Raw genomic sequence first — 22413 nt, 5'->3', positions numbered from 1 at the left:
AGCTGTAGGTGGAGATCAAGCACCATCTCCATCTCTAGTACAACGCGAACAGGCTCTAAGCAAGAGCTATCTCAATTCATGAGAACTCCCTTATCCTCCGTCGTAACCGCAAACGTAAATAAGCTAATAAGGACCCATGATGCATGGTACCGCTCCGAGGTTGCACCGCTAAAATTTCACGACGGGGTTGCGTAGCAGTAGAGAATCGTTTACAAGTTCCGAGCGTACAAGAAGGCTATTATAGTCAAGATTTTCTGCTCCACTCTGCTAAAAAAAAAGTAAGATCCAACGACATGAAGGAAACACGGGTTCAAGGTGAAAAGATTGTCTGCATTTTCTCTCAAGTGTATTGCAAGGACGGACTGGTACAGACGATTCGAGAACTTGTCACAGTGTCAACTCCCCGACGATTTTCATGTACGTGCCGCTGGAGCATGTACCGAAGTACCAGTCTACCAGTCTTTATAATTCCTGAAAATAGCGTCTTTCAAATCGTCGCTCAATTTCTTGTTTTTCAGCTTGTTCTGGACCTCGGCCGGACTAAGCTCGTTACCCTTCCATTTGTTGAAAATATCCGTCCACTTTCCTTTTTTCAAGGCTTCGATTTTAAACTGCTTGTACCTCTCTTCGCCGTCATCGACCGTGGCCCGAAGGGATCTCTTGCTCTCAGTGGTGAGGACATCGACCAACGTGTCGAACTCCGCTGCCGCCAACTTCGAAACGGTAGCCTGGTCGGCATCAGTTGCTGCAGAAAAAGCGTTTTCGCTTGCGAGAAGGATGGCAGCAACAGCCACGACGAGGGTGTTGGTTAGGCGCATTGTCGCTTGGTGGTCGGGCTCTTGATAACTGGAAGGAGAAACGCAGAATGAGATTCAAGGTCATCGTGGTCTGGAGACCGTCACAGTGTGATTCGTCAAGTGACGGTAATACATATACTGTACATGTCTATTAACCCGTTGGACGCGGAGAGGTCATTTAAAACGCTTAAACCGTCCCAGACAGCATAAGGAATAATATGTGTTTCAGTATACCATACCGGGTAGAAGAACAAATTTGGACGTTTTTCGCACAGATTGTAGCTAACCTTTCAGGTAATAATTCTCGCAAGGATGCATAAAGTACACACAAATTTAGAGAACGTACTTAAAACCATATGGATTACAAATGTCAAGTGTAAATCTCGAAGATGATTGGCTATCTGAATTTCTTATTGTAAAAAGTACAACATATGTGTGCCGGGTTTTGCGTTGCCGTATTTTATCCGTCGTTGTCTGTAATCCTAATCGTACTACCCAGTGATATTTAAGAGCCTGTTCGCTAGATGGAGACGAAAACCAAAAGTGTGACCGGATTGGTCAAAAGTAGGTAGCACACAACAAGACAACTAGAGATGGCACTGTGAATTCGTCTCCAGCTCTTTGAGGTGGAGAGGGGCGGATCTACCTAGAGATTTACAGGGCCAGGCACAACATGGGAGACGAAGATGCAATTGTCCTCGCTGCGTGCTCCGCCGTGGCACGGCTGTGGCTTTGTATGCAGACAGTTGTGAACTAGGACCTCCTGCTGGCAAGAAGAACCGTTTTACCGTCACCACTCTGCGCTTCGAGTCGATGCTTCAATCATCAGCCTACTCAAGCTGGTTCGAGACCAATCTGCGCTGTACGAGATCCACCTTCTTCCGTATAGCTAGCTTTCTACAAGAGCATGGGGTCGCTTTTGCACAAGCTAAGGTCAAGAAGCATTCCTACGAAAAGAAGGTGGCAGCGGCGCTGTATTTCCTGGGCTCAGCGGGTGGATATCGCGAGGTGGGAGCTGCAATGGGCATGGCTAGAAGCTACGTCATGGAGATCACTACGGAGGTAGTTCGCGTGCTAAATGCGGTAGCGCCAGCGGTGATTTCTTTTCCGCGCAGTCGGGACGGGTGGACTGCTGTTGAGGACGGCTTTGCATCGCCGTATGGTTATCCAGATGTCGCCGGTGCTATAGATGGCTCTTTGATTGCTATTGAGCGTCCTGAGGACTATGACGGCTTCTACTGCCGCAAGTGCTATCCTGCGCTCAATGTACAGGCTATCGGGAGCCCCGACAGGACCTTTATGAGCGTTGAAGTGCGGCCAGGTTTTTGGTCTGACCGAAAGTGCTGGAAATACAGTAGAATTGGTCGGACCGTACACAGCGTGATCCCCGCTGGTATGCACTTCATCGGTGACGCGGGGTATGCCCAGCTACCTGGCCTCATCGTTCCTTACTGGCGGCGTGAAGAAGGAGTGTTAACTCCACAGCAGAAGCAATTCAACTTCCGGCATTCAAGCACTCGAATGGTGGTGGAGAGCACCTTCGGCCTCTGGAAGGGGCGATTTAGAATGCTTCAAGGGGTCCTCAACCAGGAAACACCTCGCACGGCGGCCGAGTTTGTGGTCGCGACGATGGTGCTGCACAACGTCATGATTTTTTTTCAAGACAGCTCGAAAATTAGGCTGTACATGGCGCAAGACGACGAGGAGGAAGCTGCCGAGGATGAAATTATTCCAAGGCACCTGCGCCAAATTGGTAAGGCTAAGAGAAATGCTATTGCTACTCTTATTTGTCACTAAATAGACGGTGCCATTTACCATGGTGATCACTTGTTGGTTTGACTAAATGCTGATCACTTGTTGCTCACTTGTTGTCGAGATCACTCGTTGTTTTTGTTGGCAGCCAAAATGCCAATCAGGCCTTGCAAGGCCTGCGTTTGTGCCTGCACGGTTTACATGAGCTCCTTCATCGATCTCACCATGTCGGCATTGCTGGTATCAGCGACTCTAGCGACTTTGAACGCCTCAGCAATGTTGTTCAGTCCCGCACCAATTGCTCGCATTCCTTCTGCATAGTACTTCTTCTTCTTCTTCTATTACCAGTATTAGTGGAATATTAGTGGAATGCCTTTCGCGGGCTCTTTTGCCAGTGTAACGCTTCCATCCACTGCTATTTTGCCCGCCCTCGTGATCAGCTACATCAATGTCCTCTTCATGCTGTAGCAGCGGCTCAGCAGTAGAGCTCTGGCTGAGCTCCAGTGCAGTCTCGTCCTCCAGCAGTTCAGTGCTTGTTGCATCACTAGAGAAAAGCCGTCCGCATCCATGCCTTCTAAGTCCCCCCACACGTCACGCATAGCCTCGTAGCACCCGGGCTCCTTCAGCGGCTTCTCGGTGGCGTTACCGGTAGCCTCCAGAGCAACACGGTACGCGGTGTACTGCTTGTGCATATGCTTCAGCTACAATAGGATTGAAATGAAGTGAACTCGGTTAGCATTAACAAGTTCCTGTCAATAGTTTGTCATCATACACACCTTTGACTTGCACTGCTCTGCATCAACTTCAAGCCCTCCGAGGCGGAATGTTTCGGCAGCAAGCATTTTCCATGCCGCAGTAAGCTGCTTGGGGCTCCTCGTTCCCTGAAACCAACCTCTCATGGTATCGTAGCGAAGCCGCAACAGCACTTCGGCCGCTCTCGGTGTCCAGGCAAACGACGGCTTGACGTTAGAAGCTCCTTTCAGACGAGACTTGCCTCGGCCCTGTGCTGCTTGCGGTGCGGCCGAGGCTTGCAGACGCTTGAGCATGCGAGATGGAGCGGGAGTAGGCTCTAGCGTAGCAGACATCGCCACTGATACTTGAGGTAGCGGAACAAATGTGGACGCAGTCTCGGACCTTCTAGCAGCAGACCTTCATCACCGGCAGATGGTGTCAGCGAGACGAGGGGCTCGAACGCTGGCGTTTCGTCATGACGTGCGGGGGGCGCAGGAACCGACGAGCCTTGAGCAGCGGCATGTGCCGCACGCGTGGCCGCACTGCATTTTCTCAAGTGGGGAGGAGAGCCATCCCATATCTGTCCTGTGATTGGCTTAAAATTTGTCTGGAGATGGATACGTAGCGAACGAGCTGTAGGTGGAGATCAAGCACCATCTCCATCTCTAGTACAACGCGAACAGGCTCTAAGCAAGAGCTATCTCAATTCATGAGAACTCCCTTATCCTCCGTCGTAACCGCAAACGTAAATAAGCTAATAAGGACCCATGATGCATGGTACCGCTCCGAGGTTGCACCGCTAAAATTTCACGACGGGGTTGCGTAGCAGTAGAGAATCGTTTACAAGTTCCGAGCGTACAAGAAGGCTATTATAGTCAAGATTTTCTGCTCCACTCTGCTAAAAAAAAAGTAAGATCCAACGACATGAAGGAAACACGGGTTCAAGGTGAAAAGATTGTCTGCATTTTCTCTCAAGTGTATTGCAAGGACGGACTGGTACAGACGATTCGAGAACTTGTCACAGTGTCAACTCCCCGACGGTCTCCATGCACGTGCCGCTGGAGCATGTATCTAATGACCTCTCAAGTGGAATCCATACCAATCGACAATCTTACTTTTGTCATAATCGGTCAGCCCTTTAATTTTCGCCAGCTTTTTCTCGATGTTGGACTCAGTACGGCCTTTCGAGCTCCATTTTTTAAAAAATGAAGTCCACTTTCCGTTTCTCAAATCATCGATTTTAAACTGCTTGTACCTCTCTTCGCCGTCATCGACCGTGGCCCGAAGGGATCTCTTGCTCTCAGTGGTGAGGACATCGACCAACGTGTCGAACTCCGCTGCCGCAAACTTCGAAACGGTAGCCTGGTCGGCGTCAGTTGCTGCAGAAAAAGCGTTTTCGCTTGCGAGAAGGATGGCAGCAACAGCCACGACGAGGGTGTTGGTTGGCGCATTGTCGCTTGGTGGTCGGGCTCTTGATAACTGGAAGGAGAAACGCAGAATGAGATTCAAGGTCATCGTGGTCTGGAGACCGTCACAGTGTGATTCGTCAAGTGACGGTAATACATATACTGTACATGTCTATTAATAAGACTGCATCCAAACATCTCGTATGTACAATAGTGAGTCCCTGAGACTGAACTTCGTTGTGGCGATACATGTACGCCTAGGCATTGAAGATTTTCTTCAGATGGGCATTTCAAGCAATGTTTGAATGAAAAAGATATCTTGCTCTATCCGCCGTACAACATTTTGCTTGTACTATGGTAATATTCTACTGCAGACGGCGCGGCAATACCAATTCTCAATTAGACGTCAGCAATTGCAATTTTGAAATTTTCCAGTATACATGTATTAGCACGGTCGTCGTTTAGTTTACCGGTAGTGTGCCTTTCCAAAACTTTGGCCAATCTGACCTCAAAAAAGGTGGTCTTAAGAAGGAGAGGGTGGGGCCCAACCTAGGATTTGCTGTTGGCCTTGCATCGGAATACGAAAGTCCTACTTTACGTAGGAGCTCCGTCTTCACCTAAAGGGTACCGTTTTGGAAGCAAGGCCCGAATGGCCACGTTAAGCTGGCCATTTGGACCTTCGTAGGACTAACGAGTCCTTCGTAGGACTGGATCAGGCCAGTGCGCCTGAAAGCATCTGTGGCAAATGCATAGTTTGGACACACTCGTACAGGCGGAGACTCAGGCAGCACCGCACCCAGGTCACCGTGCTCAGCGTGGAGCTACGTACATGTGCTACAGGTATAACGGTACTGAACGCGCTGACTTGTCGGTCTACCTTTGCAAGTCATTCGCTCAGTTTACATTCAGTTTTTGTTTATACCAGGTTTTACTGTCCTCGGTACTAACTTTTATGAGACCTTACGTAGGAGCAAAAGTCCTACGTAGGACCTCAAATCGGAGGGCGTTTTGGCAGAAAGTGAGAACCGGTTAAAACGCCCGTCTGTAGTAATCCCTTATAAGACCTCAATCACTTAATTAATCGGAGTGCAAATCAGGGTTTAAATCGACTGTGATCCATTTGCATCGCCAGGCTGCACGATTGCCCAGTGAAAGGTGGGTATTCTGCTCCAAACGCGTCTATATCGACTGCTCGTTCATAAATCGATCGTCTAATCTGCACACCAACTCACATAATATGCATATTATGCATCGCAGGGACGCGATCGATTTACAAATCGATCGAGCTAAATAAGGGTGCTAATCGATCGATTTTCGAGGTTATCTGATTAGTATTTCTTACGCTGCCGTTCGGTGCACTCGAATACGGTACAGGAACACTTCATTTTAGGACCGTCGCATAAGCTGCGGTAGCCTCGTCGCGCTGCATGAAAACTGTCCGTAGTACCGTACTTTGAGTTTCGACCAGGAAACACCTCCGTGCCAGACCACTGGTCCATTGCATATCGACTTCGAGACACAGGGCTTGAAAATTGCTCAAGTTGGTGAAGCCAGAAGTGAGAGTGATTATATCTGCAGGCTTGGCTTGATCCCCTCATTTAAGTTTGGCCTCCTCATGTTGACGACCCTAGCTGTTGACGCAGTGTCTCCACTTCCCATTGTACATGCCGTATCGCACGATTTCGTGCAAGATCAAAGACAATAATTTGACGCGAATCGAGTAAAAACATCGAGCCGCTCGATTCTTTGCTGTCTTCATCGTAGATTTTAACATCTACGATTTTAACATCTACGATGAAGACAGCAAAGAATCGAGCGGCTCGATGTTTTGGTATGTATCGCCTCCCTCACGTCGCGCAGCAGCAGCGAAGAATACGAGGCCACCCGAATATTGACAGAGTGGAGGGGGTACATATTTGAAAAAAACAAGCTAAACGAAAACATGAAGTAGTCTTCATCGGAACAGCATCTTCACATCTAACATCTACATGTAAGCTTACTCGGGGTATATTTTAGAGAACTGCAGACGCGCCCTCGTTTGCTTGACGCGTGTAAGTACATGTAGCGCAGAGGGACACGAGGCGGCTCAAATTGCTTTGCCCACCCTCAACCAGCAACCTGATCCACTGAGATAGGTTATTTAATCTCAGTGGTCTCGAAAAAGGAAGGTTCAGAAGAGGTAAGAGGTCTAAATTCTAATGGCGGCAGTTGCGAAGCGCCGGCGCTGCGTGGTGCTGGCGGACGGCAGCGCAATCGGATGCTACCACCGCAACACACACGAGACGCACACCGTGGTGCTCGAGCCCTCCGGCCACACGTACACGTATATCCATCCCGACGGGACGCGCACGCGGCACTTGACGCCCACCGCGCTGTCCAGTCACCGTCCGATGGTGGTCGACACACTCAACCAGCGCAACCGGTTCACGGACCAGCCGCCGTATCTGCATGTACAGTTAATGCAAGCAAAAGACGTGAGGCGGCAGCGTCGCATCCGAGCGCCTCGAGCCAGGTGGCCAGCGTCAGGAGGGAAGCTCAAAGTGTCGAAGCTGTACAACGAGCAGGAGAAGTGCTTCGAGATGCAGTCGATAGAGGGCGCGGCTAAAGTGCGAGTGCAAGCCAGTGGGAAGCTGGTGGATCTCTATTATGTGGTGGAAGTGAAGGTCTCGGACGACCAAGTGGAGGACAGCAGCCACGCTCATTACGCTACGCTGCATCGGACGTTCGCGGTGGGTCAGACGCCGCAGAGCTTTGAGCTGCCGGTGAGGACGTTACTGGCGGCGAAAGCAGCGTGGGATAATGACCGTGAAGCAGAGATTGAGTTTGTAGGTGGGGATTCGGAGGACGGCGTGAATGGATCTGTGTCGCAATTGCCCGGGAATGGCGCGTTCGCTGCTCGACCAGCGTTTCCCATCATGGCTACGAGTAACGACGGCGTTGTGGGAGATGGAGGAGAGCAGGCAAGTGGTTTGGCTTTGGCCGAGATATTGCGAGTGGCTACGCTGCCCTCTAAGTTCCTGTACCATCGTGTTGTGGCGGAGGTCGTGGGGGAGGATGCAACGTTGCTTGTGTCACGCAGGCAGGGGAATTCACTTCCGGAATTTGTGGTACGCTTGGGATCTACGATGTCTAGACGTAGTTGTCGGTGTTTGACTCTAACGGGTGCTTATTGTTTGGTGAGCAGGTTCAACTGAACTGTGAGCGATCATTGCTGGTGGGGTGCGATGGGTTTTACACGTGGTATGATGAAATAGGACGACCTCAGCACCGGTTCACGCGTGAAACGATTCCTCCGCCGTCCACCATCGACAACAAGGGCACGAGTCACTCTGTGGATGCGCTTTGCCAACACATCGACTACGTGCTTCAAGCCTTCAAGTACGCTGCTGAAGCTCGTGGTCACGATCTTCCGTCGTCATCGTTGGAGACGGATGAACTGGGGCTGGTGGAGGAGTCTGAAAACGAGCACGGGCGATTTCGTGCATTCCGTGATGGCCGCGTTCGCGTTGCCTTTGCAGATCGCACGATCCTCCAGGTTGAACGCGACGGCGACTGTTGCTCGTTCTTTTTTGCTGACGGGAGCTCGGTTCAGACGACGTTGGCGTCAGCACCACTGCGGCATCGTCCGTACATCTACCGAGCGCTGGAGTTCGGCGACTGGGCCTTTGCGTCGCAAGAGGAGCGTATGCTACGCCACACCAAGCGGCAAGAAGCACAGGCAATTGTCTCGCGAGAACTACAGCGGATCAGCGTGCGCTGCGGCATGAACAGCCAACTTGAGTTGCCGCAGCAGACGAAGGCTGTTACCGTTCAAAAAGACCATGAGCAGATAGAAGATATGAAAGGCCCAACGCTGGCGCTGTCGCTGGCTGCAGTGCGAGAGCTCCAATCTGCCACACTGCAACACATCGCCAGCGTCGACCATGCGCTGCAAATGGCGGCGTCCGCAGCCACTAACGACACTTAAAGACACTCAATAGAATGCAACATCGACACCATTTGAATCAAACGAAACTGTCTATCTCACAAAGCGGAGCGAGCGGCGAAGCAGGTGAAGGCCAAACCCAAAGGGGCTTTTATCCAGAATGCTACGGGCGTCCGGACCCCTTGACACTTCTACTTCCTCTTCCGCAGCGTCTCCTCCTCGCTCTCCTTCGCTGCTACCTGCGCCTCGATGTTCTGGACAGCGGCCTGAGCAGCCTCCGCCTGTGCCATGGCCTTCTCGCGCGCAGCCTGCATGGCCCTCATCTGTGCCTCCGCCGCCTTGCGCTGCGCCGCCATTTGCTGCTCAGCGATCTGGTTCATACACTGCACGGCCTGGGGGAAGATCTTGTCGGGCCAGCCCTCGCCTGCAGCAACAAGCACAACAGCAATAACAACGAGTCAGCAATCGGCGACATACAATTGACCAAGACAAGGGGGTAAAGGCTTACCCGGCTTGAGCTCCTCGGCTTCCCTGCGCACTTCGTTGATCTCGTCGTTGATCATCTCCTCGGCCAGCTTGTAGCTGAGGTAGGAGCCGTCCTTGAGGATGTCGTTCTTCTTGAGGCGCTGGATGCCCGAGCTCTCCGACTGGATCTTGCGGATGAGCGGGATGTCGGCCACGGCGCGGCGGAACAGCAGCTGGAAGCACTTGTCCGTGTCCTCCGGGTGCTCCTCCTTGCCCTTGCGGTACTGCTCCACCTCCTCGGGCAGCGCGAAGTCGAAGCCGTTGATCATGGCCTGCAGCGACTCGTCCACCTCGTCTGTCTTGCTCGGCAGCAGCACGCGCGCCGCCATCGCCAGCAGCACCAGCGTCACGCCCGTCACCGCGATGGCCACAATCTGCAGGTCCGTAAGCTCCACCATGGCTGCGCTACTGTGTCTGTGTGTGTATGGCGGGGTCTCTGTGTCTCTCTCTCCTGCCGGTCGACGTTCTGTCGAGTGACGTCCTATGCCCCGCTACGTGTCAGCCTCGAGAGCGATGTACCGGTTAAAGCGGTACATCGCTCAGTTGTAGTAATCGTACATACGATTCGCTGAAAAGAGACTTTTGTATTGGCCAATCATGTGCATTGGCGCCAGAAGAGTGATGATCACTGTTGCATTTCAAGATGGCGAGCAACATGGCGGCATCGGCCAAGAGTGCGCAATACGCGCTGCTGCGCGCGCGGGAGCTGTGCTTGCTGGGCGACTACGATCGGGGCATCCCGGAGTTCCGCGCCGTGCGGAAGACGCTGGAGACACAGCTCCATGGAGATCCCGAGGCGCGCGAGGTGCGACTCAATCTGGGCTCATAGCGCTAAAAATTTGCCCACTAACACCATGCATTTAGTTTCTGAAGGACCTGCAGCGCGAGTACCGCGCGATCCTCGAGTATCGCAGTACGCTGCAGGATCTGACACTTGCCGCGAACAAGGTGCAGGACTCGCAGAGACGCAGCAGGGCCGCGAGGGAGAGGAAGCGGCGCCAGCAGCAAGAGGAGAATACGGCCGGGACCATCGCCACAGAACCAGTGCCCACCAAGAGGGTGCGTGTGGGTCACTAGAGAACTGATATAGTTGCAGGGCTGTTGCTAATGCGTCAATGTGGTAAATGTTGTTGGGGGTAGTGGGAGAAGCCCCAAGCGGCGCGGCGGTCAAGGGCTGAACACGCTGTGCCAACTGCCGGCATTGGACACAGAGTAAGGGAGCGGCAGGTGCCGTTATGGATGCACCGTGGGGAGCCGCGCGCTACGACGGTCGTGAGGTATGATATGAGTGTATTATTGAGTTGTCAACATGATTGTCCGAATTGACTTGGCGTGCTTGTCATATTTAGAGCACGGCAATTGCAGCAATCTCGCAAGAGTGCTTCGGCATCGACGAGAACGAAGAGGGTTTATATTGGTTGGCCGTAACATTGCTTCGCTAGTAGATAGAAGTATGGGGGAATTAATATTTGCATGTTTGGGCAGAAAATAAGCCGCGGAATGGTGCGAAACGGAGTGGCGATTCGCCGATGTCAAGCGCAGATGCGAAACAGCGAAAAACAGGACAAGGTCCGCGATCTTCTAAGCGTCGTGAGAGTGTTCAAAGTACAGCAAGCTCGAGCAACAACGAGTCGGGCCTAGAGACCATTGCGGGAAAAGTTAAGTACTCCGAGCTCGCCAAAGAGAATGACTGGGTGGATCGAGAGCTTATTGAAGCTATCGAACGGGATATTGTCGATCACGGGGAGAAGATCACGTTCGAGAATATCGCAGGGCTTGAGCATACGAAGCAGCTACTGCAAGAAACTGTCATGCTTCCGCAGATCGCGCCTCACCTCTTCACGGTACGTCATTAACTGCGGAATTATGTGTGCCGATAGATGGGCTAAACTATCGTTGCTGTACAGGATGGACTTCTTAAGCCTTGCAACGGGGTGCTAATGTTTGGCCCACCAGGAACGGGAAAAACGCTGCTAGCTAAGGTAAGCGACTTATTGAGAATTATTGCCGACGAACTGATGGCTAACCATGCAAACGTATTTCACTGCAGGCTGTCGCACACGAATGTGGGACGACATTTTTCAATGTGTCCGCCTCGACACTTTCATCCAAGTATCGAGGTGACTCCGAAAAAATGGTTCGAATCCTGTTCGACATGGCTCGCTACTACGAACCCTCGATCATCTTCATGGATGAGATTGATGCAATCGCGTCAGCTAGAGGTGCAGCAACCGAACACGAAGCCAGCCGAAGGTGCGTGTTCTGTTTTACCTTTCGGAAACAAATTTTGCTTCTGCTAACGGACGTTTGGTGCCCGATCAGGGTCAAGACGGAGTTGCTGGTTCAAATCAACGGCGTTTCGTCTGGGGAGCACGAGGGCAGTCGAGTGATGCTTTTGGCGGCCACCAACCTCCCGTGGGAATTGGATGAAGCCATGCGACGACGACTAACAAAGCGAGTGTATATACCGCTTCCCGAAGCTGAGGCACGTCGAGCTCTTTTTCAGCTTAACATGGGGAAAATTGACGTGGGTCCAGATGTGAGCCTGGACGAGCTCGTGGATGAAACTGAGGTAAGCGTAGCGTAAACTGTGCACGACTTCCTCTTGCTTACAATATATGTTTCACTATGATGCTTTTCAGGGCTATAGCGGAGACGATATCACGAACGTCTGCGAAACAGGTACGCTCGACCTGGACTCACATGTCATTAGCTGAGGGTCTGACAATGTCGATCTGGCCGGTATTCTAGCCAAGCGAATGCCTGTGAAACGAGTATATACGCCAGAGCTACTTCTAAAAATGCGGCGTGATATGGAAGCGGGTGAAGATTTTCGTGAGCTTGAGACTGAACGACTTGTAGTCACCAAGGTGGGTGTTCTTACTCTGTGTGCTAAGATACAACATGGCCGTGAAACCTCACAAGTTCCTGTTCATGCAGGCGGACTTTGCGGAGGCTTTGAGCAATGTTTGCAAGTCTGTGGGCCACGACCAACTTCGTCGATTTGAGGAGTGGGAAGCTGAGTTTGGTTCTAAATGATATTGTGGGCTTCTTCACGAAGTTCTCCAAGTCACTTGTTCTTTCTCTGGCTATCATTGGCCGATGCCACGCTTCTGGCAGTCGCGTTCCGCTTCACGGGCTTCAGCATTCGTAACCTTTCAACATAACCTTCACCCGTACGAAAAAAGGATGCTTAGCACCGCCAGCAATCGCCCGAGGACTGGTGCCAGGGGCCTCAGCTCTAAGAAGAGGCGCAAGCTGAACCATGCTGAGCTAAAGGTGCGGCTGTACTAACGTACGCGCCTTCAGCGGTGCTACTGCTAAACTTCGTCAACTGTTTGCCACTACAGGAACATCTTGGAATGGAGATTCGCTTGTTGGAGTCTCGCGCGGCACTACTGCGGACTCAGAACCTCCCTGCGCATTTAGTGGTGGAGAGAGACCCCATTCTTCGGCCCCTTGCTCAAGAACTAGCTGTCCTCCGGTACGCAAACCAGGCCCAGCAGCTTCATGTGGCGAAGATGCAGTCCGCTTTGTCGCGAGCATTGGTGAGTGCTTGATACTTTTATCACACTCAGCCTTATTCACTTCTGGTAACGTGACTCGCTCGGTGAAATGTTGGCAAACAGATCGACCAACCTTACTATCCTCTCCACAGCCGGATCTGTTTATCTAGGGACTGGAGCGAGCGACGCTCGACCCTCTTGGGGATGCAAGACGATAAACTTCGCCGCGCGTACGAGTTTGTCATAGCTCAACGCAATTTTCCGAGAGGCGGTTCGAGAATGAGGAAGGCGACCTGTGCTGTATTCGCTTCGACATGGTTCAATTTCCCGGCGTCATCTCGATCCAGTAAGTTTTCGACGCGTTATCATTCTTCATGACCAGTATGGAGATCATAATTTCCGAGCAGCTCGGCCACGTCATGCTACGCGATGACTACGAAACTATCGACGACGAAGCGTTCCATAGCCGATTTGTTTCTACAAACAACCGCGGCATTGCAGTGGAGGGCAACGCTATCTCCTTTCGACACATGTTCAGTGAAGACGATGCCGAATACGGGGGTGAGCCTTGCGGCATCGCTATAATCGACTGCGTCGATGAGGACGAACTGTATCCCTATCGCTCAAGTGAGCGCGTTCGAAGGGATTCATCAGGTGCAATTATACTGACGGCTAGCAAAAGGCAAACGAGCGACGCACGCAAAGGCATGGAAGCAAGTGGATTTCAGGAGAAACTGGTTGTCACGATGCGGCGCGCTACCTTTTTGAAAATACGCCGGCCCGAGTTCTCGCTTTCTCAACTCGCGCTGGAAGAGCTGCACGATGACATGATGCAGTGGACTGACGTAATGGTCAAGAGCATTCGAAACATCGTGTACGCAACGCCTTAAACTGAGAATACCATATATACTGCCCAGACACAGACTTACATGTATCCAGCTTCAACACTTCAAAATAGTTATCATTGGCTCCTTGTCGGCGTAGTCATGCCTCAGGCTCCCTAGCATATATCGAACGAAATTGTCCTCCACTGCAATCAGCATCGGCAAGGCCCTATGCTACTGCTAGTAAAACGTATCTTGCGCGTTTGCCTTCGCCTGGAAGCACCGTGTCCTTTATAGGTATGCTACTGCATACTCATAAAATTCTACTTCGTACATGCTACGGCGCAGCTTTTTGCAGCGGTAGTGGCCCTAGCAGGGATACAGCCCCAGAACTATTCGCTTCATCAGGCTTCAATGCGCACGAATACCCCAGTAGTTGAATTCCACTCTTGGCTGCCACGGAGCACAGCTCTGCGAACTTCTTGTCGTGTTGGATAGAAGGAGCGAACTCGCTGCAGTCGTCGCGCTGAACCAAGAATATGATAGCTCCACTCAGCTTGGCTGCTGTAGCCTCAGTATTCTCCTTCTTGGACCCCTTCTTGGGTTTGTCAGACTTGACCTTAGCGGACAGCAGCTCAGTCAGCTCAGTGACGTGCTTTTGTGCACGAGTTGACACCGTATCGGGAAACACAGCGCAGCGAGACGCGTCCTCGTCCCCAGTTCCTTCGAGTGCCAACGTGACACTTTTCACCTCCACGTACTTTTCATGAGCGACACTGCCATCCTCAGCGTTTGTGGTCAACACGAAGTCCACGCGACTGTTCTTGGCAAACTTCACCTCGCGACGAACTGAATCATAGTGTCCAAGCTCAGTAAACCACCGCGATGCCAGCGCCTGCTCTACCATTCGGTTCGCAGAAGTAGAGTGCACACCAACCCAAACGTATCGCTCTCCGTTCTACCCCATTCCATCAGAAAATACAGCGTTAGCTTACTGTAAATACCCACCCACGATTAACAGCTCACAGCAGCAACGTTACGCACATCGATCTGGATCATCTCGAGCGTGTACGCGTACTTGCGCTTGGGGTCGTCGCTCTTGGACAGCTGCACCCGAGCGTTCGGTAGTCCGTCCAATAGCCCCACCATAGGTCCCGTGTTCGGGCAGTACACAGTCACCACCGCTTCTTCCTGTTCCTCGGCCTCTGTCACTGCCTTGGTACTGTCGTCCTTGACACCTCCATCCAGCAGCACGACATCAGCCAGGAAGCGCTTGTAGCGTCGAATTAGCCGCGCCGGAACCAGCTTTGAGTACTCCAGCAGAATTTTAGAGTCACTTGAGCTTTGATTCACTCGCTCCGTCAACGCTGACAGCACTGGGAACTTGGAACTGGACGGCGCAATTACTTCCACCTTCGTCCCAGCGGATTTCGCCCCTAGAGACGCCGTTTTGGCCTTTACGGCTCTCTTCTTCTCGGCTGTAGTACTTGAAGCGCTGCTACTGGTGGTCACCGCAGCAGATGAAGCGAAATCGCGCTTGCGGCCGCGTAGTTGCATCCTGAAGACGGTGTTGGCGACACCTCGAGCACTCGCCATGACAACCGCACGATTGACGCCTTGCCAATCAAAACGAGGCAGCAGGATTGGACTAAAATTGGTGCCGATTGGCGAATCAGAGAAGACGTAACTTCAGCTTACGGTATTGTCTGGGTTCACCATGGTTTTAATTGACCAGCAGTTTACGTCCACTATCCATATATATATCCGAACTAAGCAGCGAGCGTGACGCCCTCGATCTCGAACGTCATGACCGAGGCCGCAGGGAAGGCGGCGCTGAACGAGGTGCCCGAGAGCTTGACGGTGCTGGCCTTGTAGATCGCCCCCTTGCCGCTCGTCTCCGTCGTCCAGGCGTTGATCGGTCCGGCCACTGTCGCGAAGCTCGCCAGGTCGAACGTGATCGTCTGCGCGTCGCCCGTGTTGACCGTCACGACCACCAGCAGCTTCTTCTCCGAGTCGTAGCCCAGCACCGTCTTGGCGTCGTCCGAAGCGAGGATGCTCATGAAGGGGCGGATGTGGCGCGAGTACTGCGCCAGCACGTAGTACTTGGGGTTGGGCGTGCCGATCCAGTTGTCGCCCGGGTTGGACTGGATGAGGCCCCAGCCGCCGCTGTCCAGCGCCTGCCAGTACACGAAGCCCGCCACGCCCATCTCGTTGATGTCGAGGCCGATGGACTCGGCCATGGTCAGTCCCGTCCCGTCGCTCTCGCCGTACTCGGAGTCCCACAGGCTCTTGGTGAGCTTGTTGGCGAGGTCCTTCAGAGGCCCGCGGTCCGGGCCACGGTACGCCTCAAGTCCTTGGTAACCGTGTGTGTTCACCTTCTCAATGGCTCCCATAACATCGGCGTTGGTCGACATGGTGGTGAGCGTCGCAAGTGTCTCCGTAGCGGAGTTCTCGTCCGAGGTTGCGATAGCCACGTCCTGCAGGTCAAGGGCATCGAGCTGCTTACGCAACAGCGGCAGAATAGCGTTCTGGGTGTCGACCGAGAAGTGGCAGCCCTCCTGCTTGCCCGGGTACTGCCACCAGGTCTCAGACGGCTCGTTGAACGGCTCCACGAACGTGAACTTGATGCCCCAGTCCGACTTGGCGCGGCTCACCACCGTGGCCAGGTACAGCACGAACTCGTCGTGGTTCCAGTCCTGCAGGTTATCCTTCTTTCCGTCATCTCCACCGGCCGTCGCGCGGTTGTTGGTCATCCACCAAGGCGGCGAGTTGGAGAACGCTTCCAGCACATTGGCGCCGCGCTGGTTGGCGAGCGATAGCATGGCACGCTGCTTGGCGTCGGCCTTCCAGTTCCAGCTCGTGGACGTGGGGTCCTTGCTCATCCAGTCGAGCCAGAAACTCTCCATGAACTTGAACGCAGGCATGTTCCCGGAGGTCTTCATCGCCACTTCAGTGCCGCTGTCGTCCACGACGTTGCTGCTCGAGCCGCCGATGTTGTAGCGCGCGATGTTGAAGCCCAAACCGGGGATGCCGGACGTCGCACCGTCCAGCGTCACCGTCTCGTTCAGCGTGAAGAGGGCGTCGGCGATGTCCGCGCGCTCTCCGAAGACATTGGCCCACCAGCAAAGCGAGGTGCCCCACCCGTCCCAAGAACCCTGCACGGTCGTGGCAGCGTCGGCCTTGACCGTGTAGTCAGCAGCGACCTGCGACGGGCTCACGGACAGCAGAGCGCAGGCGAGAGCCGACGCCGCGAGCGATCGAATCGTCAGCATCGGTGCCTTCAGTAGTCGAGTCGAGTCCAAGCGACCAGCGCGTCTGCAGCTCGACGCAGAATGGGAAATGGCACGGTTCTTGATTCGGACACCGCATATTACGCACGCGTCAGGGGATCACGCGGCTGAGCTGATCACAATCCCCGCATCTTGGGCGTGACCCCATACATTAATTTCAGGACGAAGCGGTCGGAAGCGCGCAGGTGGCGAGGCGGAGGATTCGTACTCGGATGTGCACCATCACAGCCGGTTCGGTGGAGTCGAGTCGTTCACGGCTCGAGACCGAGAACTCTCGTGAGAACACCGACTGTACCAATGTACGAGTATTTCCATCAAGCACCCGTGAGCTTATTGAAACCACTGCTGAGCTAAAAGAGCAACTGCTACATGTACAGTAGCCGAAAAGTGTGAGCTCCGTTCTCAATTAACACCACCGGGGGAGTCATTCCGCTGTCTGTCGTTGTCAGGATGACACAATTGCGCCAGAGACACCAAAACTGAAGGGGGGGGCGTGCCTCATGGTCTCGAAGCAGCTCTCGTTCAACATCTGCAAGGTTCAATCAAAACACGAACGCAACTCACTCGTGAGAGCCAACAACCTGTTCATCCAGCTTCGTTGTCTCTGACTTGACCGGGCCTCGGACCGCCCTCACGTGAGGATGATGCGATGGACGAATTTGATATTGCGCGCGCCCGTCGTTCCTGGAACAACGACGCGAAGCGGGAAGCCGTGCTCTTTGGGAATCGGAGCGCCATTCATCTCGAACGCGAGCAGTACGCCAACTTCTCGATCCAAAGCCGTCGTCGCCGGTATGGAGGCGCCAAACGCTTTCCCCTTGGCATCTGTATCCAGCGCCTCAAAACGTACCTGTTCAATGTATGCCGCTGCTGTCCCTACATACGCCAGCACGTCGGCAAGCAGCACACCCGTCCACTCAGCGGGAACTCGCACAGTCGTTGTGGACTGCTTGTCTCCAGAGCCAGCAGTAGCGCGAGACGTAGCACAGCGGATCGTCGTGGTAACGCTGTGCAGCTTGAAGCGCGTCTTGAGTTCCGCCAGCGACAGCGAGGTCTCCTTCACCCGGCAGACCCTCAGCTCAAACCCCTCCAAATTCACCTCCGGCACCGAAGAACCTTCAAAAAAGAAGACCTCTCTCATCGCACACTCCTTGTCACTAGTCGAGGGCAATTTCTTCAGCTCTTCGAGCCTGTCAAAGTCTTCTTCGCTCAAATTGCCCACCCTCAGCTCCTCCAGCGTCTCCGGGACGCCCGCTCGCGAATGGGGCTCCGATTGCTGCCAGAAGAGCTCCAGGGACTTCCCCGTCGCCCGCAGAATCTTGTTACCTCCTGGGTGGGCCCCTGCGAACTCCGTAACGTCGTAGACTCCGTGCCTGTACACCACCCACGCCCTGGAGCTCTTGGAGTGCTACTGCACCTGCTGCATGGAATACGTCGGCAGTTGGGGCTCCACCTCCCCCGCTCTGACAACTTCCTCGTCATCGCGCAGCGTCACAGCAGCGATGGCAGCAATCCCAGCAGTCGAGAGCGTCGGTAGCAGCCAGCGCCGCTTCCCAGCGATAGAAGAAGACGTCCGAGTGCAATGCTCGACAAGCTTGGCGAGGAGCTCCAATCGAGCGCAGATACCTTGGCAGCGACATCGGGGCTTCTATTAGGGCTGACTACTTCGTGTCTCGAATTTGACTGGGGAAACGTTGGCGGCTGTGAATGGGCTGAACCGCGTGGACCAGTTGAGCCCCGACTCGTCTCCTGCGCGAGCCCTCAAGTCCGACAAGAGGCGGAAACTCAGCCACGCCGACCGGAAGGTAAGAGAGCGCTCTTCCGGGGGTTCAAAACTAAAGATGAAACAGATACTAAAAGTATTTTACTGCTAGGAGCAACTGGAGGAGGAGATCCGGCTGTTGGAGTCCGGCGTGGCCGTGCTCAAGATGAGGCGCGCGTCGCCCCAAGTGGCGCTGCAGAGGGACCCAGTGCTGCGGCCGGTGGCTGCCGAGTACTCGGCGCTGCTGTACGCGACGCGCACGCAGCAGCTGCACGTCGCCAAGATGCAGTCGGCGCTGGCCCAGTGTCTGACGGACCAGCAGCACTACCCACTCTACAGTCGCATCAGTCTGACGAAGGACTGGGCGGAGCGACGTGCGACGTTGTTGGCCTTGAGGGACGTCAAGATTCGAGCTGCGTTGGAGTTCATCGTGGGCCCTGGACGGGTGAACGATCCGATGAAGAGGCAGTTCTCCCAGAACCAGTTCGAAAACCAGCACGGCGACTTGTGCAGCGTTCGATTCGACACGATCCAGTTCCCTGGAGTCAAGTCGCTTCAGCAAGTTTATGACGCGCTGTCGTTTTACAAGAACAACATGGAAATCATCGTCTCCGAGGAGTTGTGCCACATCACGCTGCGCGAAGACTATGATGCTATTGGGGATGCAGCTTTCCACACCCGAATCATCTCGACAAACGAGCATGGAATCACGACAGAAGGCAACGTAGTGTCGTTTCGAGCGATGCTTGATGGGAATGAAGGGTATGGTGGAGAACCCTGTGCTGTTATTGTCTCGGACTCGGTCAATGAAGATGAAAAGTACCCCTACAGCCCCCAGCGTGTTCGCAAGGATATCTCGGCAGCAGTTGTGCTCACGGCTAACAAACGTCAGATAAACGATCCGCTAGACGGCGTAGTTGTCACGATGAGGCGTGCTGCGTTCTACAAGGTGTATCGGCCCGAGTTCCCACTTTCTACTCCTCACTTCGAGGATCTGCGCGAGACGATTGCACAATGGTCTGACATCATGCTCAAGACCGTGCGTGGAGTGCTTTACCCCAAGCATTAGCAAGACCCGAAGATATATGACGTTTGCATTGCGTTATGAGAAAGATTTTACATGTGTAAGTTCGCAATAACCCCATCACTTTAGTCTTCTTTCTCCTCTTCTTCTTCTTCCTCTTCTTCTTCTTCTTCCGACTCCTCCACTGAGACGTGCACGCGGTGCCAGGCGTTGTTGAGTACGCCGCGCATGTTCCAGATGGGGGCAATAGTGTCAGGCTGCACATTGTAGGAAGCATCCACAGCCTTGCACAAGATATCCAACTTCTTTGTACCTGGCGGAACTTCCACGTCCAGCTCCCACGGAGTCCACGCCCAAGCACGGTTGTACTTCTGACGCTTTCCAGACTCGTGCAGCTCCGCGGGTGTCCACGTCTTGCCACCGTCCACTGAAATATCCACGCGAATAATATTGCGACCACCTCCACTCCAAGCGTAGCCCTTTACAGCCACAATCGAACTGTCTGTAGCATCGTCCACAAAATGCACGGAGTCGTTCTTGGGCTCTGTAATCGCAGACTGCACAGGCAGCTCTTGAATAGAATCACCAGCAAATTTCCAGAAGTCATCGCGGGTGTAGTCAACGTTGGGCGGGAAGCCCTTGTAGTCGCGCTGCTGCCAAAAGCTGGGGCTTTCCTCGCTTGAGAGCACGATACGGTGCAGAAATTTCACGTTTCGAGCTCCAACAGTACCAGGCACGATAACACGCAACGGGTAGCCGTGGTCACGCGGGATGGTTTCACCGTTCATCTCGAACGCCAGCAGCACGTCCTTCCGCGGGTCTAGTGCCGTAGCGACGGGGATCGAGGCACCGTACGTTTTCCCTTCAGTGTCACAGTCTAGTCCTTCAAACTGCACGTGCTGGATAACGGCGTTGCAGTCATCACATGTGCCAATGTTCTCCCCCACCTCGCAGTCACACTGTCCCTCTCGCGAATCCTCGTCAGTGACGCCGATACTTGCTAGCACGTCTGACAGCAGCACGCCCGTCCAGTTCGCTGTCGAGAGCGCCGTGGTGTCCCAACTCAGTCCATTCACCTGCTTCACGCCCGACATCTCCGCACGCCGATTGCCAGCGCACTGGATCGTCGTCGTCACTGTGTGGTGCTTGAACTTGCTCTTGAGTTCATCCAGTGTGTACTCGACCTGCTTGTTTTTACCGATCCCCAACCCGGAAATCTTCAGCGTAAAGTTCTCCGCATCCACGTCCGGCACTGGCAAATGGTTCCGCACGAAGAACAAGTCGTTCGGTGTGATAAACGACTGCATGAGCAGCTCCGACGGCGGCTCGGCATTGAACGGCATGCTCGAGTTCACCTTGAGCGCCGGGTGCCGCGTCGGGTCCTTGCTGTACGGCCCGTCGCCGTACCGTTCCTTGCGCAGCGCCTCGAGCATCTCCACGTCCTCCGCTCGGAGGTTTCCGATGCGCAGCTTCTCCAGGATCTTGTGTACGTCTGCGTGGTTGTGCGCCGCGTAGAGCTGCCAGAAGGGCTCAATGGAATTGCCTGCAGCCAGCAGGATCTTGGTGCCGCCCGGATGAGCCGCGATGAACTTGGTGATGTTGTACACGCCGTTCTTGTACACGACCCACGTGCCGTTGCGGTTGGCGCCCGTGTGCCTCTGCACCTCCTCGAAGCCGAACGTCGGCAGGTCGTTTCGCACCTCCCCAGCGGCAACGGGGGCTGCATCGTCATCCTCCGGCGTCTGCTCGCATAGTGCGGCGGTCGCTGCCAGTCCAGCGGCTGAAGCTGCAAGAAGCCAGGCTGGCGAGGGATTCTGGCGGCGGCTGCTCCACTGTGAGGAGGAGGAGGAGGAGGAGGAGGAGAGAAGCTGTAGAGAGGGCGACGCAGAGAGCGACGAGAGTGCGCGAGGGGCGACGTGGCGGGCGCGACGCAGCGCCGCCTGGGCTTGTGCGGCGAGCATGATCAAGTCGGCGGTTCGCCGTTCAGCCAATTGTAGACGAAGAAGCGTGTCGGCGGTGTGGCGTACACCAGTCAGTGGCGGGTTTAGCAATCACCGGATTTCAGACGATGAGCTAATCAAATCAAGTAGAAACGTATGAAATGTATTACATGTACTGACAAGCGCGACATCTCTTAAAAGCTGTGCTTGGTTTTAAGCAGAGTGCGTCCTTCCTCTGCCTTGACAGTGGTGGTGTCTCTCTTGCGGCGGAAGGGAAGAGTGGTAAGGCTTCATTTGTGCGGATGTTTAGTCAAGCTGTGACCGGCGCGCTTCCGAAGCAACACCGAACGAGTTTCGAGCTCTCGTCTCGGCAGCCGATGGCGAGTATCCATCGAGTGAGTCCCAGGGAAGTAAGTTGGGCGCTGGTGCTTGGCGCGCTGCCAGTAGTGCTCGTTTTAATCTAAAAAGCCTAAAAAGACAGGTTAATTCAGCAGCTGTACAAATTGTCGTGAATGCTACTGCGCGTCGGGAACGTAGTGTGCTTGCATGTCAAGCATGGGAGCCCACTTCATTTCGGTCCAGTTCCTAGCTCGATGAGAACTTGGCATCTCCGACAACAGCTTTCTCTCGTCTGCCGGGTACTTGATTGGGGGGGGGGAATTTTCAAAACGTACCAGTAAGTAGATCAGACCATTACCGACTTCCTCCGCTTATAGTGGACAGGGTATATACCGGTACAATGTACCACTCGTCAAAAATGATATGCCGAATCTGGCAACCGGTACCAGTACAAGTAGTCGATTAGCTGCCACTTTTTTGCGCTTTGCTCACTTTATTGGTGGTCATGCACAACGCCGCTACCCGCCTGAGCGAGCCTGTCGCGCTTGACACCTCGCGGCAGGCAACAGGCTGCCACTGCAAAGCTTTGAG

General features: G+C 53.8%; 13 protein-coding genes across 13 annotated transcripts; 6 read left to right on the top strand and 7 right to left on the bottom strand.

Annotated features, from left to right (window-relative positions):
- Positions 1 to 452: 452 nt before the first annotated feature.
- PHYSODRAFT_286928 (hypothetical protein) lies at positions 453 to 818 on the bottom strand (the record flags this gene model as incomplete). Its single annotated transcript, XM_009534149.1, has 1 exon — positions 453 to 818. The coding sequence occupies one exon, from the start codon at positions 816 to 818 to the stop codon at positions 453 to 455; it is 366 nt and encodes a 121-aa protein (XP_009532444.1).
- Positions 819 to 3297: 2479 nt separating this feature from the next.
- On the bottom strand, positions 3298 to 4018 carry PHYSODRAFT_286927 (hypothetical protein; the record flags this gene model as incomplete). The annotated part of the gene is made up of 1 exon (XM_009534148.1): positions 3298 to 4018. A coding segment is annotated over exon 1 (190 nt), but the record flags the coding sequence as incomplete, so codon positions are not given.
- Positions 4019 to 4443: 425 nt separating this feature from the next.
- Positions 4444 to 4866, top strand: PHYSODRAFT_264794 (hypothetical protein; the record flags this gene model as incomplete). The annotated part of the gene is made up of 1 exon (XM_009534147.1): positions 4444 to 4866. The coding sequence occupies one exon, from the start codon at positions 4444 to 4446 to the stop codon at positions 4864 to 4866; it is 423 nt and encodes a 140-aa protein (XP_009532442.1).
- A 2019-nt stretch (positions 4867 to 6885) lies between these two features.
- Positions 6886 to 8654, top strand: PHYSODRAFT_563032 (hypothetical protein; the record flags this gene model as incomplete). Its single annotated transcript, XM_009534146.1, has 4 exons — positions 6886 to 7755; positions 7872 to 8048; positions 8154 to 8489; positions 8571 to 8654. The coding sequence occupies 4 exons, from the start codon at positions 6886 to 6888 to the stop codon at positions 8652 to 8654; spliced, it is 1467 nt and encodes a 488-aa protein (XP_009532441.1).
- Positions 8655 to 8718: 64 nt separating this feature from the next.
- Positions 8719 to 9595, bottom strand: PHYSODRAFT_355185 (hypothetical protein). Its single transcript, XM_009534145.1, has 2 exons — positions 9121 to 9595; positions 8719 to 9036 (listed from the first exon to the last, which is right to left on the bottom strand). The coding sequence occupies exons 1-2, from the start codon at positions 9533 to 9535 to the stop codon at positions 8804 to 8806; spliced, it is 648 nt and encodes a 215-aa protein (XP_009532440.1). The 5' UTR covers positions 9536 to 9595; the 3' UTR covers positions 8719 to 8803.
- A 1071-nt stretch (positions 9596 to 10666) lies between these two features.
- On the top strand, positions 10667 to 12176 carry PHYSODRAFT_563027 (hypothetical protein; the record flags this gene model as incomplete). The annotated part of the gene is made up of 7 exons (XM_009534144.1): positions 10667 to 10981; positions 11045 to 11119; positions 11188 to 11390; positions 11460 to 11709; positions 11780 to 11819; positions 11889 to 12007; positions 12078 to 12176. 7 exons carry the CDS (start codon positions 10667 to 10669, stop codon positions 12174 to 12176), a joined length of 1101 nt encoding a protein of 366 aa, XP_009532439.1.
- A 310-nt stretch (positions 12177 to 12486) lies between these two features.
- Positions 12487 to 13149, top strand: PHYSODRAFT_286925 (hypothetical protein). Its single transcript, XM_009534143.1, has 2 exons — positions 12487 to 12685; positions 12767 to 13149. The coding sequence occupies exons 1-2, from the start codon at positions 12500 to 12502 to the stop codon at positions 13019 to 13021; spliced, it is 441 nt and encodes a 146-aa protein (XP_009532438.1). The 5' UTR covers positions 12487 to 12499; the 3' UTR covers positions 13022 to 13149.
- Positions 13150 to 13173: 24 nt separating this feature from the next.
- PHYSODRAFT_515543 (hypothetical protein) lies at positions 13174 to 13533 on the top strand (the record flags this gene model as incomplete). The annotated part of the gene is made up of 1 exon (XM_009534142.1): positions 13174 to 13533. The coding sequence occupies one exon, from the start codon at positions 13174 to 13176 to the stop codon at positions 13531 to 13533; it is 360 nt and encodes a 119-aa protein (XP_009532437.1).
- A 173-nt stretch (positions 13534 to 13706) lies between these two features.
- PHYSODRAFT_347333 (hypothetical protein) lies at positions 13707 to 15063 on the bottom strand (the record flags this gene model as incomplete). Its single annotated transcript, XM_009534141.1, has 2 exons — positions 13707 to 14425; positions 14512 to 15063. The coding sequence occupies 2 exons, from the start codon at positions 15061 to 15063 to the stop codon at positions 13805 to 13807; spliced, it is 1173 nt and encodes a 390-aa protein (XP_009532436.1). The 3' UTR covers positions 13707 to 13804.
- Positions 15064 to 15236: 173 nt separating this feature from the next.
- On the bottom strand, positions 15237 to 16739 carry PHYSODRAFT_517749 (hypothetical protein; the record flags this gene model as incomplete). Its single annotated transcript, XM_009534140.1, has 1 exon — positions 15237 to 16739. The coding sequence occupies one exon, from the start codon at positions 16737 to 16739 to the stop codon at positions 15237 to 15239; it is 1503 nt and encodes a 500-aa protein (XP_009532435.1).
- A 649-nt stretch (positions 16740 to 17388) lies between these two features.
- PHYSODRAFT_317364 (hypothetical protein) lies at positions 17389 to 18183 on the bottom strand (the record flags this gene model as incomplete). Its single annotated transcript, XM_009534139.1, has 3 exons — positions 17389 to 17811; positions 17857 to 18148; positions 18170 to 18183. The coding sequence occupies 3 exons, from the start codon at positions 18181 to 18183 to the stop codon at positions 17389 to 17391; spliced, it is 729 nt and encodes a 242-aa protein (XP_009532434.1).
- A 502-nt stretch (positions 18184 to 18685) lies between these two features.
- On the top strand, positions 18686 to 19588 carry PHYSODRAFT_515531 (hypothetical protein; the record flags this gene model as incomplete). Its single annotated transcript, XM_009534138.1, has 2 exons — positions 18686 to 18942; positions 19033 to 19588. The coding sequence occupies 2 exons, from the start codon at positions 18686 to 18688 to the stop codon at positions 19586 to 19588; spliced, it is 813 nt and encodes a 270-aa protein (XP_009532433.1).
- Positions 19589 to 19668: 80 nt separating this feature from the next.
- On the bottom strand, positions 19669 to 21674 carry PHYSODRAFT_250369 (hypothetical protein; the record flags this gene model as incomplete). Its single annotated transcript, XM_009534137.1, has 2 exons — positions 19669 to 21210; positions 21654 to 21674. The coding sequence occupies 2 exons, from the start codon at positions 21672 to 21674 to the stop codon at positions 19669 to 19671; spliced, it is 1563 nt and encodes a 520-aa protein (XP_009532432.1).
- Between the last annotated feature and the right edge of the window lie 739 nt (positions 21675 to 22413).

This window comes from Phytophthora sojae (genome assembly GCF_000149755.1).
Source record: "Phytophthora sojae unplaced genomic scaffold PHYSOscaffold_7, whole genome shotgun sequence".
NCBI lineage: Eukaryota > Oomycota > Peronosporomycetes > Peronosporales > Peronosporaceae > Phytophthora > Phytophthora sojae.
Note: the sequence above shows the minus strand (reverse complement) of the source record. Positions and strands in the feature narration are given on the sequence as shown.

Excerpts from the sequence above, each read along its gene's own strand:
- PHYSODRAFT_355185 (XM_009534145.1), bottom strand. The coding sequence starts at position 9,535 with ATGGTGGAGCTTACGGACCTGCAGATTGTGGCCATCGCGGTGACGGGC. Across the intron at positions 9,037-9,120 it reads AGCCGAGGAGCTCAAGCCGG|GCGAGGGCTGGCCCGACAAG; the intron begins GTAAGCCTTTAC and ends TTGTTGCTGCAG.
- PHYSODRAFT_286925 (XM_009534143.1), top strand. The coding sequence starts at position 12,500 with ATGGAGATTCGCTTGTTGGAGTCTCGCGCGGCACTACTGCGGACTCAG. Across the intron at positions 12,686-12,766 it reads CCGCTTTGTCGCGAGCATTG|ATCGACCAACCTTACTATCC; the intron begins GTGAGTGCTTGA and ends GTTGGCAAACAG.